This window comes from Drosophila tropicalis, unplaced genomic scaffold (genome assembly GCF_018151085.1).
Source record: "Drosophila tropicalis isolate 14030-0801.00 unplaced genomic scaffold, ASM1815108v1 contig_1187, whole genome shotgun sequence".
Classification (NCBI taxonomy): Eukaryota; Metazoa; Arthropoda; class Insecta; order Diptera; family Drosophilidae; genus Drosophila; species Drosophila tropicalis.
This window is the reverse complement of record NW_027172559.1, coordinates 2,990,844-3,005,911: the sequence shown is the minus strand read 5'-3', so window position 1 is coordinate 3,005,911 and position 15,068 is coordinate 2,990,844. Positions and strand designations below refer to the sequence as shown.

Here is a 15,068-nt window from a genome sequence, read left to right as displayed (position 1 = left end):
AGCCATAAATGGGAGAACAAGAAAGCGTTAATGGTAAATGTTATTGAGCGAGGAGCCAAACACAAACAGCATAAGCGACAAACGAAATTATCTCGGTAATCTTTATGAATTCATTATACAACTATTGCACTCGTGTGCAACGAAATGAAATCAATGTTTGTGCTTTTATTTAAAGGGTTTAATGGCTAAGGTTTTTAAGAGCCATTTCAAGAAACAATTAACTTATTATATATAAAACGCTGTCTTGAGCTCATACATCAATAAAATTTGATAAACAAATCAGTTTGCATTTATGTATAATCAACTAATTGAATAATGGGTTTTATTTTCCTTCTCTTCGAAATTCATTAGGATTACTAAAAAGAATAGCGATATCAGATAAACTTCTTGCTAAGATTAGTAAAGTTATTAAGAGCTTGCAAATAATAGTTAGGAGGCAGTGATCACCCATTAATTGTCGGTTCAAAAATTCATTTTCTTTCATTTATGAGACCTAACTTTTATATTTTACGTCCGATTATTTATGTTATATTTAAATAATTAGAAATTTGTAGGTTCATAATTTGACTTTAATACACCTTCAACACCCTATCGTTCCATCGTTAAGAAACGGTAAAAATGTTTTAAAAGGGATGCTGCCACAAAGGAGAGAGTAGAAAGAATAGCTATATCTATGCCAAGAAGAACGGTCAGGTGTAAGAAGAGTTGGCCCAGTTGTGTCGGCGTGAACATATATGTATATATGTGTATGGGTATAGGTGTATTTGTGCGTGTGACCTAAAAAAAAGTGATAAAAAGCTTTTCTAGGTATTTCAAATTACTGCGTCTGTTTGAGGCATTTTTCTTAGTACTAAATCATAGCATACTTATATGGGCTAAACAAGTATTTAAATATTTCAACAGTTTGAATGAGTTTTAAATTATTGAGAGTAATTTAAAATGATTTCGCATAGCTTTATATTCAATTTCCATTAGCTCAACGTCAAACTTTTTAATTATTTTTCAATGTTTTATGGGGGAGACTTGCTTTCAACTTTTTTTAATGCAAGTTTTCCCTTTTCAAGTGTTGGGGTGTGTGTGTATTTGTGAGGACAATTTTTGTGTTTTGCATTTACTCCAATAAAAAAGTTTATTTTTTTTTTTGTGTGTGTGTTCCTTCTTTTATATCCTTTTCCCATGCATGCCTTCAACTTCAATAAAAAAAGTTTTTAATTTTGCAACTGAAATAGAGAGAAACAGCAACAGCAGCAGCAGCAGCAGGAACGGCAATGGCAGCAAAGCCGACTCACCCATCCTGAAATATGAATGTAATAATGTCAGGCCATAAACGCATATGAAGCGCACTTAACCTGAATTATGCTGTACGAACTCCAAACGCAATTCCCTCCTCCAGAGAAGGATGGCAGGAGTAAGCGCGTAAGAGAAAGAGAGGGGAATCCTTGAGACTTGAGCAGGCAAATAATTGTAGCATTTGTTTATGAGCTTAACCTATTTTTCTTGTATAATTTCGCTTTGTGACTTACAAAATGCCGAGAGATTCAATTCAATGCTTTGAGTATTATTAAATTGCAGTTTTTCCTGTTTTTTCTGCGAAATTCTATGCAGTTACTGGACATTTATAAGCCAAGCATGGCATTGGTCTGGTAGCACGTAATGCCAAAACCTACATAAATCATCTACACGTCTCTGCATAAGAATATATTTCCTCTATAAAATGGATGTTTCCGCATTTTCGGTTACCTTCGGCAAGGTGGCTCTTCTCGACAACTACTGCGGCTGCTGCTGCTCATGCTTCTGTTGAGCAAAACAGGAAGTCAGTTTTTGGGGTTTTGCTTCTATGGTGAATTGCGGAAATGCAGGTTGTATAAAAGTAGCTCTTGTTTTTCGTTTTTTCGCCTTTTTTTCCTTTTTGCTCCCACGTTGGGCGCCGAATTCGTGATGCCTTTTTAATAGTTTGCAGCTGACACTTGCTTGGGTTGGTTAGCAAATTTGCTCCCTCTACCTCTCCTTCTCGCCATCTCGCTTACTCGCTGCCATGCCGCCACTTTTCTTGAAGTTTTTGTTTTACTTGCGCAATTAATTTTTTTTTTTTTTTAATTTTTTACTCTTTTCACTGGCAAGTTCATAAATTTTCCATTATGTGAGTGAGCGCCGGAAGAATACATTTATGCGTTTTTAAATGCTTGGCAGCTTATAATTTCTACCTCTTGCCGCTCATGTATCTCCCACACCCATCTCATTGTCTCTCTGTATGCTTCTGTATGAGGAAGTAAAGGCTTATAAATTCTCAACTGTCGGGTTTGATAAGAGAGCAAAGAAGAACGACGAAGAAAGCAGAAAGTGGAAATGGTGTGCAGAGATTTGTTTGGAGTATGATGAAAACATTTCACTTACTTCTATTACAAGCTGGACCCCCCTTAGCACTTTCAACTCATTCATCAACATTGTTCGCCTTTGACTTTTGAAACAAAAGTTTGTCAAACTTTATAGACTTTATATTAGGCAGGGGACACAGCAATACATATACATAAAGTTTCTGCGCTACTTAAACATTTTATATAGATAAAAATCTCAGCGTCGTACACTGCTTCAGTTTCAAGGCAAACGGTAATTGGAATCGCAACCTACAAAAGGTATTTTAAAAATGTTTTTGTATGCATCAAAGAAACAAGTAATCAAATATCTTCTCAGTTTTAATGAAAAAATGTCACATTGTCTTGCTAACTATTTCATTCTTGTCCCACTGTGCCTGCTTTGACCATTTTTTGTGCATTCACTGAGATCATTTGTTAAACAAATTTGCGTAAAGTTGTTACTTGACAGCCTCGAAGGCATTAATCATGCCCCATCAAATATTTGCTCCTCATGAATTCTGTCTTAAGTGTCCGTGTTAATGGCCGAAGAAATTATGCAAAACAAAAACCAAGTTGACATCATCAAGCCACAAAACAACAAGATTGTTAAAACATGTTTTTACCTTTACTCAGAATTATGGCCTTGGTGTAATTGAATGCCAATGGTGTGGCATATTACGTATACGCAATATGTATAATAAATGCAAACAAGAATCAAATTAACTCAGCCATATAATGCTGTAAAGTTATCCATGATGCCCTGTCATGTCGTGCCATGCGATGCGATGCAATTTTTAGTTAAAAACTTTGTCTCCTGTCGCTGCTAAAAATTAAAATCCAACTGCAGGGCAACTCAATTGTTGTTGCTCACGTTATTTTCATTCCTGTTGTCGTTGTTGTTGTTGTTGTAACTGGTGCTCCGCTTCTGAGTCTTTTGCTAACAACTTTGCTGCTTGCACTTTGTCGTAAAAATAAAGTTTTACACACGCGTACGCGAGTTGCTTTTTCTATTGTATTACTCTAACTTGATGCTATTGTTACTGTGCGTGTATGTTGCTGATGTTTGTGTGTATATGTGTGTGTATGAGTGTTTGTGCCACATTACAGCAATGTGTAACAACAATAACAACTTTTGGTTGAGCTTTAGTGTCTTCATTTTTAGTGCCCCATAAGGGTGAAAAAACTTGTCAGTTTTTGAAATCCACTTCAGCTCTTTTGCTTTTGGGTTATGCCTGGCAAATTGCAAGACATAACATAAAGTGGGCGTGGCTATACAATAAATGAGCAAAATGTTAGGCCAATACATTGACGTTTTTATTATCAGCTGGAATGGAAAAACTGAACCAGCGGATGCAATGGTCAAAATGTATGAATAAAATTGAGTATATTGGCCAGGAAGAACCTAGACGATTCTTTGCTAAAAGTACCTAAAGACCATTTAGCAAAATAGACTCAAACTGAGGAAGCAACACATAAATGAAGGAAGAATCTTACAGTGTGCGAAGAACACATTTTTGTGCTGCATAAAAAGGAGTTACTTTTTATGGTTTCGTAGGAAGAAAATCTATATCACCTAGATTGCCAGCTGTTTTCAAAGAGTGGTCTAAACCGCTTAATCCATTGAATTAAACATAGAAAAAGATGGAAAAGTGGGAAATTTAGCTATAAAATATTATTCCTTACTATAACTTTATTTAAACTCCCTCAAGTTAATTATTTGATACTGATCTCTTAATGCAAATTGGAAACCTCAATTACATCAGTTGCAATTAACTGATTAAGAAATAAAATCCAAAATCTAGATGTCTCAACCACTTAGCTTAAATAAAAGCAAACCAAATGGACTTGGACTTGTTTCCTGCACTAACTTCTATCTTTTTTTCCTTCCCGCCATTCAAATACACCTTCAATCCACTTCAAAAGTGTGTAAGACTTAAACTCAAGGCGATTTTAACCTGCTTAGGTAACTGAGCTGTGCCACTTAGTTGCATATTTCATTAGCATGCAAGGAGCACTTTTAATCCTTCAGTCTCAACAATAGCAACAACAACATCAACACAGGCAAAAGAAGGGGCTATAAATTCACCTGACACAACACGAGGCAAAAAGCTAGAGAAAGGAAACTGCTTAAGCTTGGAATTGTTGCGGGCGCCGCAGAGTCATCGGCAGTGGCTTCGTCTCTGGGAAATTTATATTTATCTCTGGCAGCTACAATTAATGCGATTTTAATTAAACTTAAGTGCGCAATAGGTAAATGCAAAATTACAAACTTGCCAAGAATTTATCCAGTCAACTAGTATTCCTACAACTATAAGAACAATTTTAAGCATTGTGTATACTCAGCGGCTTTCATTTTAATGAAATTTTTAATCATGTGAAGTTCAAATTCTCAATTAATTTATGTGGACTTAAAGTCACAAATATAAATGAAAGACCCAAAGGGCGGTAGCTAAGCTTTTAATGTTGTGTGGGCGTGTGTGTTTATGAAACATCTAAAGCCAACATAAAGCGTACAACAAATTGAATTTTTCACACAGCGACACAGTGGCCGAGACAAAGATGCAAGGGAAGAGAAAGAGAAATTCTGGCTTACCATACACTTAACAAGTTTTTGTAAAACCAACCAGCAGCATCAGCAGCAGGAAGCTGCCATATTGAAAAAATGCGACAATATTTTGTACGTAAAAGCCGCCACCAAGGACTGCCGCTCTCTGCCCAGGTACTCATGTGGGAAATATTGTTGCGGATGGTGCGAAAAAGATTTCGCATGCTGCGATGCTTTAATTTGCCTACCTAACCAGGAAACTTCCCGCCTTCACCTACATACATTGGCTTTGCTCTATGCCTCCATGGAAATTTAATGCTCGAGTTTACCGCTCACAGAATGCGAGGTGCCGGCGCATGTGGTTCATTAGGGCATAAAACTTCACTCAGCTGTGGGTGCTGTTGCTGTTGTTGTTGCAACTGCTGCTGCCGATGCTACAGCAGCAACAACATCATCAACATCAGTAGCAGCCGCTAAAAAAAAAGCCAGCTAAGAGAATGCCTTTGACGGCTTTAGGTTCATTTGTGTGCGCTTAACACAGAGCCCAAAACCAGCATCAGCAGCGAACATCAGGTACTTAAGCTGCAGCTAATTACTCCTTGCTCTCTGCTCGCAGCAGAGATACTCATATGCACATACATCTACATACATACATAGATTGTATGTATGAACAGTTTATAATGACTGCAACTATTAGCAAATGAGCTGATGTGCGCTCTTTTGGGCCATTAACATGATTTAAGGACTCAGAAAAAGTCATTATATGGTTCACATCTTGTTCAAAAGTTTAACTTAAAATTGAAAGTAAAGGAGGATGCTTTAACTCTGCTGTCATATCGCTGCTAGGGTATTGCCAATTTAAAGAGTATTCTAATGACAAGTCCGAGATCAGAAGTCTTTACGTACTGTCAAGGCTTCTAAAATTTTTATTCTTAGATATTTTATTTCGCCTAATAACACATTGAACCATATTGGCTTCTGTAGGTTCAGCAAAGTACATATATATGAGTGAGGACTTTAGAGGCCTAATAAATAACTCTGGGGAACCATGAGAGAAGAAAAAAAAAAAAATAATTATTAAAAGTAAATTTTGGAGCGCTAGATATCAATTTTCAATTGCAAAAATGACCGCAATGTTCCGATCCTTAAAAATTTGACTCTGTTTTAATTCGTAGCTTTCCTTCAATTTATTTGCACATTTATACTATTAGATGTATAACCCTTGCAGGATTGATTGATGTAGCACACCACATGATGGCGAGTGCTGACTTAAGTTGCACATTCTCATCACTTCATTCATACAATTACCGCACTCAGTTGGTTTCGCTACGCTTCCTTTCCCATTGAGTTTTCCTCTATCTATTCTATCTATCGCATCAATTTGCCATCCTATATCCAGGACAGATAGTTATTGATAGCTCTTATTGCAATCGTCATGGTTGTATGTGTGTGTGTGTGTGTCTCTGGGTTGGGGGTAGAAAAATTCTTTTCATTTCGTGCCACATTACACACAAGGCAAGTGCTCTATGTCAATCAAACACACACACACACACACAATACACACCCTCTCATTTCCTTTTGTGATCAATCCGCAAACGCTTGACATCGGCAATTGCATCAGCATCAGCAACGAGTCATGTTGAATTACGTGCAATTAAAAAGTAATGCTTGCCACACACAAACACACACACTCACACATACAAAGAGAGTTAGGATTGATGCACCATTTTGTGGCCGAGGGCACATCAATATATTGGTTGTTGTAATTAATAAGCTGCGCGTTTTGGCTCCCGGTTAACCGGCACATGAACCGATTTTATGGGCCACAGCTGCCGCTGGCTTAAACTATTTATATAGCAATTTAGGTTTCCACTAGCGGCAGTAAAAGCTAAAGAACATTCAATTTTCAATTTGGAGCTTGGTAAACTAAATTTTAGCTGCCAGGGGACTTGTTCGCTCGCTCTTCTAGTCGACCCAAAAATTATAATGAGTTAATTTGATGCCAAGGGCTCCCGTTCTCCATTTGTGTGTGTGTGTGTGTGTGTGTGTGTGTGTGGGGCGTATCTGTCTGTGTGTGAGTGTGCTTTGGAACGAAATAGGCGACATCTTTGTACTTTGTAAACGGCTAAAATGCTTTCGAAAAAGCAATTTCAATTAGTGGATAGAAACCATGCCCAGGGGGGACTACTTTGCTTATGCGCCGAAAACCCAAAAAACTTGGCCAAAAATGAAGCAATAAAGTGAAATTTTAATCACCATCTAACACATATACATGCGTATATATGTATGTTTATTTGGCGTGTATGTGTGTGTGTACGTAGGTTTGTTGGTTGTGGGCAAATGGAAATTCATTCTCTCACAATGACAAATAAAAGCGTTGAAATTGAGTTGGATAAACTGCATGAACAACAATGAAAGAACAAAATTGCTGCAAAATGCCAAAACTCATTTACCTACAAAATGGTTAACCATAAACGCAACTATTTTGGCATCTCATTTTGCCCTCAGTGCCACATTAAAATGCAGGCATTTTTGGAATGAGGTCAAAATACGTTTGGATGTCTCTTTCTCTGTCGGCATGTCTCTCTGCTTTCTGGCTGTAGGTCTGAATGTCTGACAGGCGACAAACAGGCGACAAGGCAATGTCGTCGAGTCTGAGCCATGAGGCAAGCGACAAGCGGAAATACAGTGCATAGAAAAAGGCAACTTCCGTGTAGAAATGTTGATATATATTCAACTGACTCTTCTAGTATCTGTCATGCGTCTGTGTGCATATCTGTGTGTTAGACAAACTTTGTTTATGCATTTCATTTCGTTTATTTGAGAGAAGACTTAGAGTAGTTTCCGTGCCGCATTTTAAATGAGAAATTTACTCTTCTATTAGATGAAAGAACTGAATCAACAACACATTCTGAACTCTACCTTAGCAAATGCAAAATTATAAAAACAAAAATAAGTTCTTTTAACAAATTTATTGATTCTCAACGAGAAAAGCGTTGAAAGGCGTTATTGAAATGACAGGTTGAGTGAGGCAGCTGCTGCAAAGACAAAAACCTTGCGACTAGCACTTATGGCAGAGATAAAATACGTGACCATGGAGTAAGGGGGGTAAGATGACGTAAGAAGAAGCACAATTCCAAGCAGCAGGAGCATTTTTCCCTGGATTGCATATTGCTTGATTTATGTGGCAATAAGCAGATGCAACTTGCTGAGTAGAAAAAGAGCAAAAAAAAAAAAAAAAAAAAAAAAAAAACACCAGCGCCAACACCAAACGTGCCACGCGTAACTGATATGCCACGATTAGAAACCCACATGCACACCTCACACTCATACACACACAGTTGACTACCTTGAAAAGTAGCAAATGGAACGCCAAATTCTATTTGGGGTTTAGGTTATTGATTTTTTTTTGGCAGAAGCAGCGATAACTCATTGCAACACATGTTTACTTTGGTGGCAACCTTTACATGCCACTCCCATTTTTGACCCCACAGTTGTTGATGTTTTTCGGTTTGGACCATAAACTTAAGCTCTTTGAACTTTTCCTAACTTGGTTGGCCAAAGTTTTGGATATGAAAAACCGCAATTTGACATTTTGCCAGAAATTTAAGAGACTTTGCGGTTAGACCTCTTTTCTTTAAACAACATTTATTAATAGAAACCTACATTTATATTATAAGATTCACAAACAATATTTGTTAGATTATTCTTGTTTGGACTCATTTGTTTTCTAAGTAGGTGGTCGTCGTTGGCCATAAATAAAAGATGAAATTGGTTGTCATCGAAAGGCAAAGGCAATTGAAATGTCAATGTCAGGACATATGACTTTGAAGTGGGCAAAAGATATTTCATAAATACTTAAAGCATTATGAAGGCCAAGAAACAGAATGTCAATTGTTGAAATTGAGACAAAGTAGTTTCTGTCTGCACAAGTTCGAGACCCATAAGCAGCTTAGCCTGACAAGGTCTACATGTTAAAGAGGACTTGGTTCGTCAAGCACAACCATAACTATGTTGCAGTATGACTACGAGTTGCAGTAGCAGTAATAATAGCCGAGCATAAAAAGGATTAGAGGAATACACACACACACATACACATACCACCAGGAAGTCATAGTAAGGTAAATGGAGCAGACAAAGCACAAAGGGCTTAGACATCAACAGGAATAGAATCATAATCATAATGATGATGATGGGAACGATGATGATGATAAAGAGAGTGTCTCGTTGGTAGTGCGAAAATTATGGCATACAAAGTTACGAATAAAGTTTGTGAGATCAGCAAAACGGCAACAGTTTTTGGTTTCTGCGTTTTTTTTTCCTAGAGCAGAGAATTGTTCAATTGCCTGCAAGACTTTGGAAACATCAAACCAATCTACAAGCCAGGCTCTAAGAGCCCTAACCAAGTGAAATGCAAGAACAGATAACGGCATTAAAGGGTTAAGCTGCAAGTTCAAAGTTCCTCCACCCCCTCTTCATATCTCTCTCACCGTCTCTTCGTGCCTTTCTCACTTACTTTCTGTTCATGCTTTTTCTTTCTCTTTCTCTTTTACTCTCCCTGGATTTTTCTATGGTCGTTAAGTGACGTTGAGTTGGTCATCAACATTTTGGGCTTAGCTGTGATTTACTGCGTCCCTTTTTGACTTGGTTTCCTACTTTCCAAGCTGGGGGAAAACAGGAAAAAAAGAAGAGAGTGTGCAAACTTTTCTCAGTTGTGCCCCGTGCCGTTTGGCTCAAAAATTTAAGTTGTTTGCCAATGCCAAGCACGTTCAATGGGCTTTGATTAAAATTGATGCCGTTTATAGTCAAACATAATTTGGTCCTAGCCGAAAGACATAAGCAAATGTGACAGTATCCAGTCACACTCCACTCAAAGGCTCAAAATGGGGCAATAGTACACACATGACACAGGTCATTCTCGAGAGTATCTAATTGAATGGAAACGATGTAGATAGAGAGCAAATTTTCATTTAAATTCCTGGCATATGTGTGAATAACTGAGCCAGAGTTAAAGTGAGGAGTCATGAAAATATTCCTCAGTGGGCATAAAATTAAAACGATACAAAAATTCGAAAGCAAACTTATTTGGCATCCATTTGTGAAGTGAAAGAGAATTAAGTCCCCAAACTGTAGATTAACCTGAGCACATACATAAGTTAGGGTTGACAAATGAAAAAGCTACAAAACTCGATAAGGGCTATTGGGTATTGCCCTCAAACCAAACAAGATTTATGTACAGGCTAGATACGACAGGGAATGTTTTCTGGAGAGTAATTACTTTTAGGAGTTATAAATCCGTAAATCCTCCTTTTACTGAAAATAATATACGAATGCTTTTCAAAGTGGTACTTCAAGTGATTAACTTGAGATAACGAATTCCAATATAGGAACAGATTGGTCTCACATAATTGTGAACAGAAAACCTTTACTTTGAATTGAAAACATTAAAGTGCATATTCATGAAACAAGTTTTTACAACTATATTATTATAACGTCTGCATGGCAAATACGGATAAATGTGTGTAAATTAAATGTTGTGCGCAACATTACTGAACCATCACTTAAACTAAATGCTTCTTTCACATGTGTAGACTGTAAGACAATTTACAAGTTGTGAGTAAAACCTTTTGGGAATTAAATTGAAAATTTTGAACTTTTTAGACTTTTGTCGCATAAAAATTATCCTGAATTTGATTGAAATTACTTCGTGCTCCGACACTTTTTTATGATGCATAAAAATTTCATACTCAACTGTCGCCAGGGCACTAAAGCGTCCCTCATCATTGCCATGGATTAGCCTTAATGCGTGCCTGTAATTTACCATTGCACCCACCCACTTACTCGATGTCGTGGCACGAACTCGTAAAAGAGGGCTACAAAAAAATTACTCCGAACTGCATCATGCCATAAACTTTTGCTAGAGTCATGTGCAGCCTGCTGCCTAAGTTGCTCATTTGCATAAAACACAGAAACGAATTCGTCGTAACCTAGGACATGGTCAAGAAATTTTTCTGTGGCAGGGCGTGAAAAAATTTCATGTCAGCATACTAACCATACAAACTAAAGCAATTGCCATTGCCATTGAGTGCAAGGACAGCGGCAACATTGGAGAAAGTGTGAATGTAACCATCGCCTGCTTCAAATAGACTTCTCTAAGCCAAGTGATGCCCAGAGACTACAACAAGGACAAACAACTTGTTTCGACCATTTTGTTGTTGCCTTGTCTGTTGACATTAGAAATTGAGCAAACCAGAAATGTGTAAACAGAATTGCTCATGTTGTCCATGTTGGACTTCGATTCTTTAGGTTTCTCCTTCTGTCTTTGGCAGTTTTCACTTTATGAAAACATTTTTGTTCGAAAATTATGACATTTTCTTTTGCAAACAAACATACAAGAATTTCTGTTACCTAAATCTCTTTCACATGCATCAAATCAAACTAGTTGGATAAACTTTTTGGCAAGCCAACAAAATATAAATCAAAAGGAATCAAGATAACTAAGCGCAATTAGAAAGTTCATAAAAAAAAATTAAGGGCAAAGTGATGATAAATATTCACTTTCTGAAAACAAATTTATTTAACTTAAAATATTTCGATTTCACATTATTTGTTTTAAATTTATTTCCCCAACCGCTTCAACTTTTCAAAAAAGTTTCGAATTAATGGCAAAAGAATTAATTGCGCATTCCGGCCAATGTGCCGTAGAGAGCTTCTCTGTTTACAGACTAGTGCAAAATGTTATAATGGACACCTCATCAATTTAGTCCTGCCCACAGTCACTTCTCTCCATTTATCCATTAAAAAGAACTTTCGACGAGGTCGAGCTGGTTTGCAATGATAACATAAGCTATAAAACGTGAGTCATTAACGATCTATTCAGGTACCAAACAATTCGTATAATTAATATTTGAACAGTAACACATGTATGGCAAAAAGGCAAAGGCCCAATGCCCTAAGCACCATCTGACGCATTATGTATCCGCACTGTGTTGTAGCTTGACGCATCAATTAGCGAATGGGTTGAAAACGAAAACAGTTTGCGAGATGATTTATTTAAACATGGCAAAGACCATTGATTGTTTCAACAGAAAATGCGCAAACAACAACCGAAACATATTTAGCAATTTGGCCAGCCGCATAGTAAATGAGTGGGGAAACATCGAAAATGAAACGTCATGGAATTTGAAATGAAAATAGCAACTGGGTACCAAAAATTAATTTTAAATGCGGTAAATGGTGAAATACAAGTATACAGATGAATATTTGCCATAATTATGCAGCCACTTTCCACACTTTTGGGCCAGTAAATGAATGTGAACAAAAGCAGGAAGGTGTGAGAAATGATAAACCATTTAGCCAAATAAATATTTGATAAATATGCTGCTTCAAATTATCGAGAGACAACTTAAATGAACTTTTTCAAAGAGCTGTACATTTCGGTTTGTTTATATTTGTAATTGAAAACAACAACTAAATGTAACTTTCAATAGAAATAAGGTTCATAAATTTCCCACTGATGTTTCTGAAGTGTGTCGAAACATGTGGGAAATAAGTAGGAAGAGCACGTCCACTGGGGCGTAAGAGTACAAATTGAAAAGACCAATATGGAAAAGGCAACTCCATGAAGGCAAACTAAAAGTTTCTGCCAATCTCATGCAGGTGCAAAGCGAAATCTTTTAACGTTGCTTTATTTTTATTTTTATTGAACTGAAAAGCATAAAATTTGATATGTTGACTATTCAACTGCAGCTGGAATTAAATGGAAAAACTTTTATGCTGACTGACTTCCATCAATTTTGCCGAATTTGAATGAAGCAGCTAACGATAGCAATTAGCTTTTTGGGCCTTATGTCATTTGGTAAAACTTTCGGTTGATTGAATTATGCAATACTGCAGTCTGGCACTTTACAGATAATTGCATTTTTGCTCCTCTTGTAATTTTCATTTACAGCTATGCAGTTCATTGGCTTACAATCAAGCAATCCCATCACGATGATTACCAACTATGTTGAGAACCAAGTGCCTAAACTTGTAGAAGTAGCAATTTCTAGAGAATTTTCAGACTTGTGAGCTTGCATAATTTGTGCATGTCATGTTTGAAGTTGATTAACAATTGTTAGCCAAAATGCCAAAATATCAACGCACACACACAGATATAACCCACAAACGCACACTCACCCGTACACATATCCGTACACAGAGTGTATGTTCAGGTCCATGGTAGGTTGGTGGTACGTGTGGTCAGGTAGCTAGTGATTTATGTAGACAATGTGTATTATCTTTTGCTCTCCTCGCCACTCTCTCCTCTGTGCTGTTGGTTGTGTGTGTACTGGCATGTGTGTTTGTTGGTCAGTGCTGGTCAGTTGACCACAGAATTTACTTGTAAGTTTGGCAAAATTTAATTTTGCCTAGCTAGTAGTTAGCACTTAGTAGTAGCTTCCCACTATGATATCAATCATACGCACTGTTTGCGGCAAAAACGTTTAGCCAGGAATCAGCTGAGAGGTTGTAAAGGTTGTAAAGGCTAAAAGCCGCCGCCGGGATAAACTCACACATACACAACTCAGTCACCTTCTTCTCTCTTTCTCTATTCCGTTTTGTTTTGTGGGTATGGAGTAAACTAAATTGCTTTTGGTATTGTTGCCTCTAACGCACAGCATGTTAATAAATGCTGTTCGCACCTACACACGCACACTCACACACACACAAACACAGAGAAGCATTGATAGAGAATGTTAGAGTAGAACGAGTGAATGAACGAGAAAGCAGACTTATGCAAGCCTGCAGTTGCATGTCAAAAAGCACTTAGAGTGGCTGTTGCTTTTGCCTCTGTTGCTGGTGCTGTTGCTGCAACAGAAAACATTTTGCATACGCCTCTCAGCAAGTAATTACATAATAACAGCTACAACAACAGCAACTACAAAGAAACATTCACCAACTCTGGCATAAGGTATTTAGTTATATATAAACCACATAAAGTCTTTCTTTTAAGGTTTTAAGAAAGCACAGAGAAACATATTCCTTTTGAGGCTAAATCTAATTTTAAGAAATATTTCAATTTTATTTTCTAAAAATCAAGTTAATAAATAAATCCTCAAACGATTTCAAATCTATTTGGAACTGAAACCGAGTTACTTCTGAAAGCGATAGCTAACAATCTGATTTGGACTAATTTATTAACCAAATCAAAAAAGCGTTAAGATTATGCAAATGCTGTTACCTAATTAGCAAATTAACAATTTCAGTCCATTCAAATGGGTGTTAGGTAGGTCTTACAAACCTTGGAGCAAATGCTTTGGACTATGGCAGGATCCGGCATGACACTTTTTGGTGTTTCGAATGCAGCTATTAGAATTTGCGGCGCATGGGAATATGCAAAAAAGTTTTTGTATCGTAGCTTTGAAGTGGCGCTGAGTTGCAACTCACGCAACAATTCTGGCCATGTTGCCGAGTTGCAGTTTTGAATGTTTTTTGTTGCACTTGCTGCCGTGCTGGGCTTTTAAGTTGATTAGAGCGAGCGAGAGAGGGAGACACTAAATAAGAGTTAAAGAGAAAAGGAGCGAGAGGAATGGGTAGAACTACGCAAAAATATTTTACGTAATTAAAACTTGGCTGCCGCTGACGTTGCATAGTAATGCATTTTTTTTCTTCTGTGTTGTTGTTTTTGTTGCTGGGGTTTGTTTCTTTTACAACTGGGCGAGGCTGAGCCGAGGGTGTTGCGTAGAGGTTTTTCCCTTTTTCCTCCATATTTTTCTTGTTTCCTTCTCTTTTTTCGGCTTTTACATTGTCAGATATAAAACAAAGCCAAACCACAAAACTAGCGCAACCTGAAACAACAACAACTGCAACTACAATAACAATAACCGAAACCAAAACCATATGCTGCCACATTCTGTGGTTTGTTTGTGTGTAAGGCAGGTTGTTCAGATCCTGCAATGTTGCCTGGTTGCTGGTTAGCTATTTGTTCATTGCAACACTTTAAAGCCATAATTTTTAGTGACAATTTGAGTGAATGCAAATGTTACACAATTTATGTCGCATCAAAACTGTAATTTGCATATATAATTTTTATGAAATTGTTTAGTGTTTTCACATTTTTTGATTTTACATACAATTTATTGCCAAAACACTTGTGGTTAATTTGTGTCGTTAATAAATCAAATTTTATA

At 37.2% G+C, this 15,068-nt stretch overlaps 1 protein-coding gene across 2 annotated transcripts in view; it reads right to left on the bottom strand.

Annotated features, from left to right (window-relative positions):
* fipi (factor of interpulse interval) overlaps nt 1–15,068 on the bottom strand; it is a 64,155-nt gene that overhangs the window by 4,474 nt on the left and 44,613 nt on the right. The window contains exon 1 of one of the 2 annotated variants that reach the window (XM_068288950.1): nt 13,078–13,102. The exons of the other annotated variant lie outside the window; for it this stretch is intronic. Within the exon in view, the coding sequence (XP_068145051.1) occupies nt 13,078–13,087 (10 nt within the window). The 5' untranslated portion in view covers nt 13,088–13,102. Of the gene's footprint in view, nt 1–13,077; nt 13,103–15,068 lie in introns of those variants that run through there. 2 annotated transcript variants of the gene reach the window in all.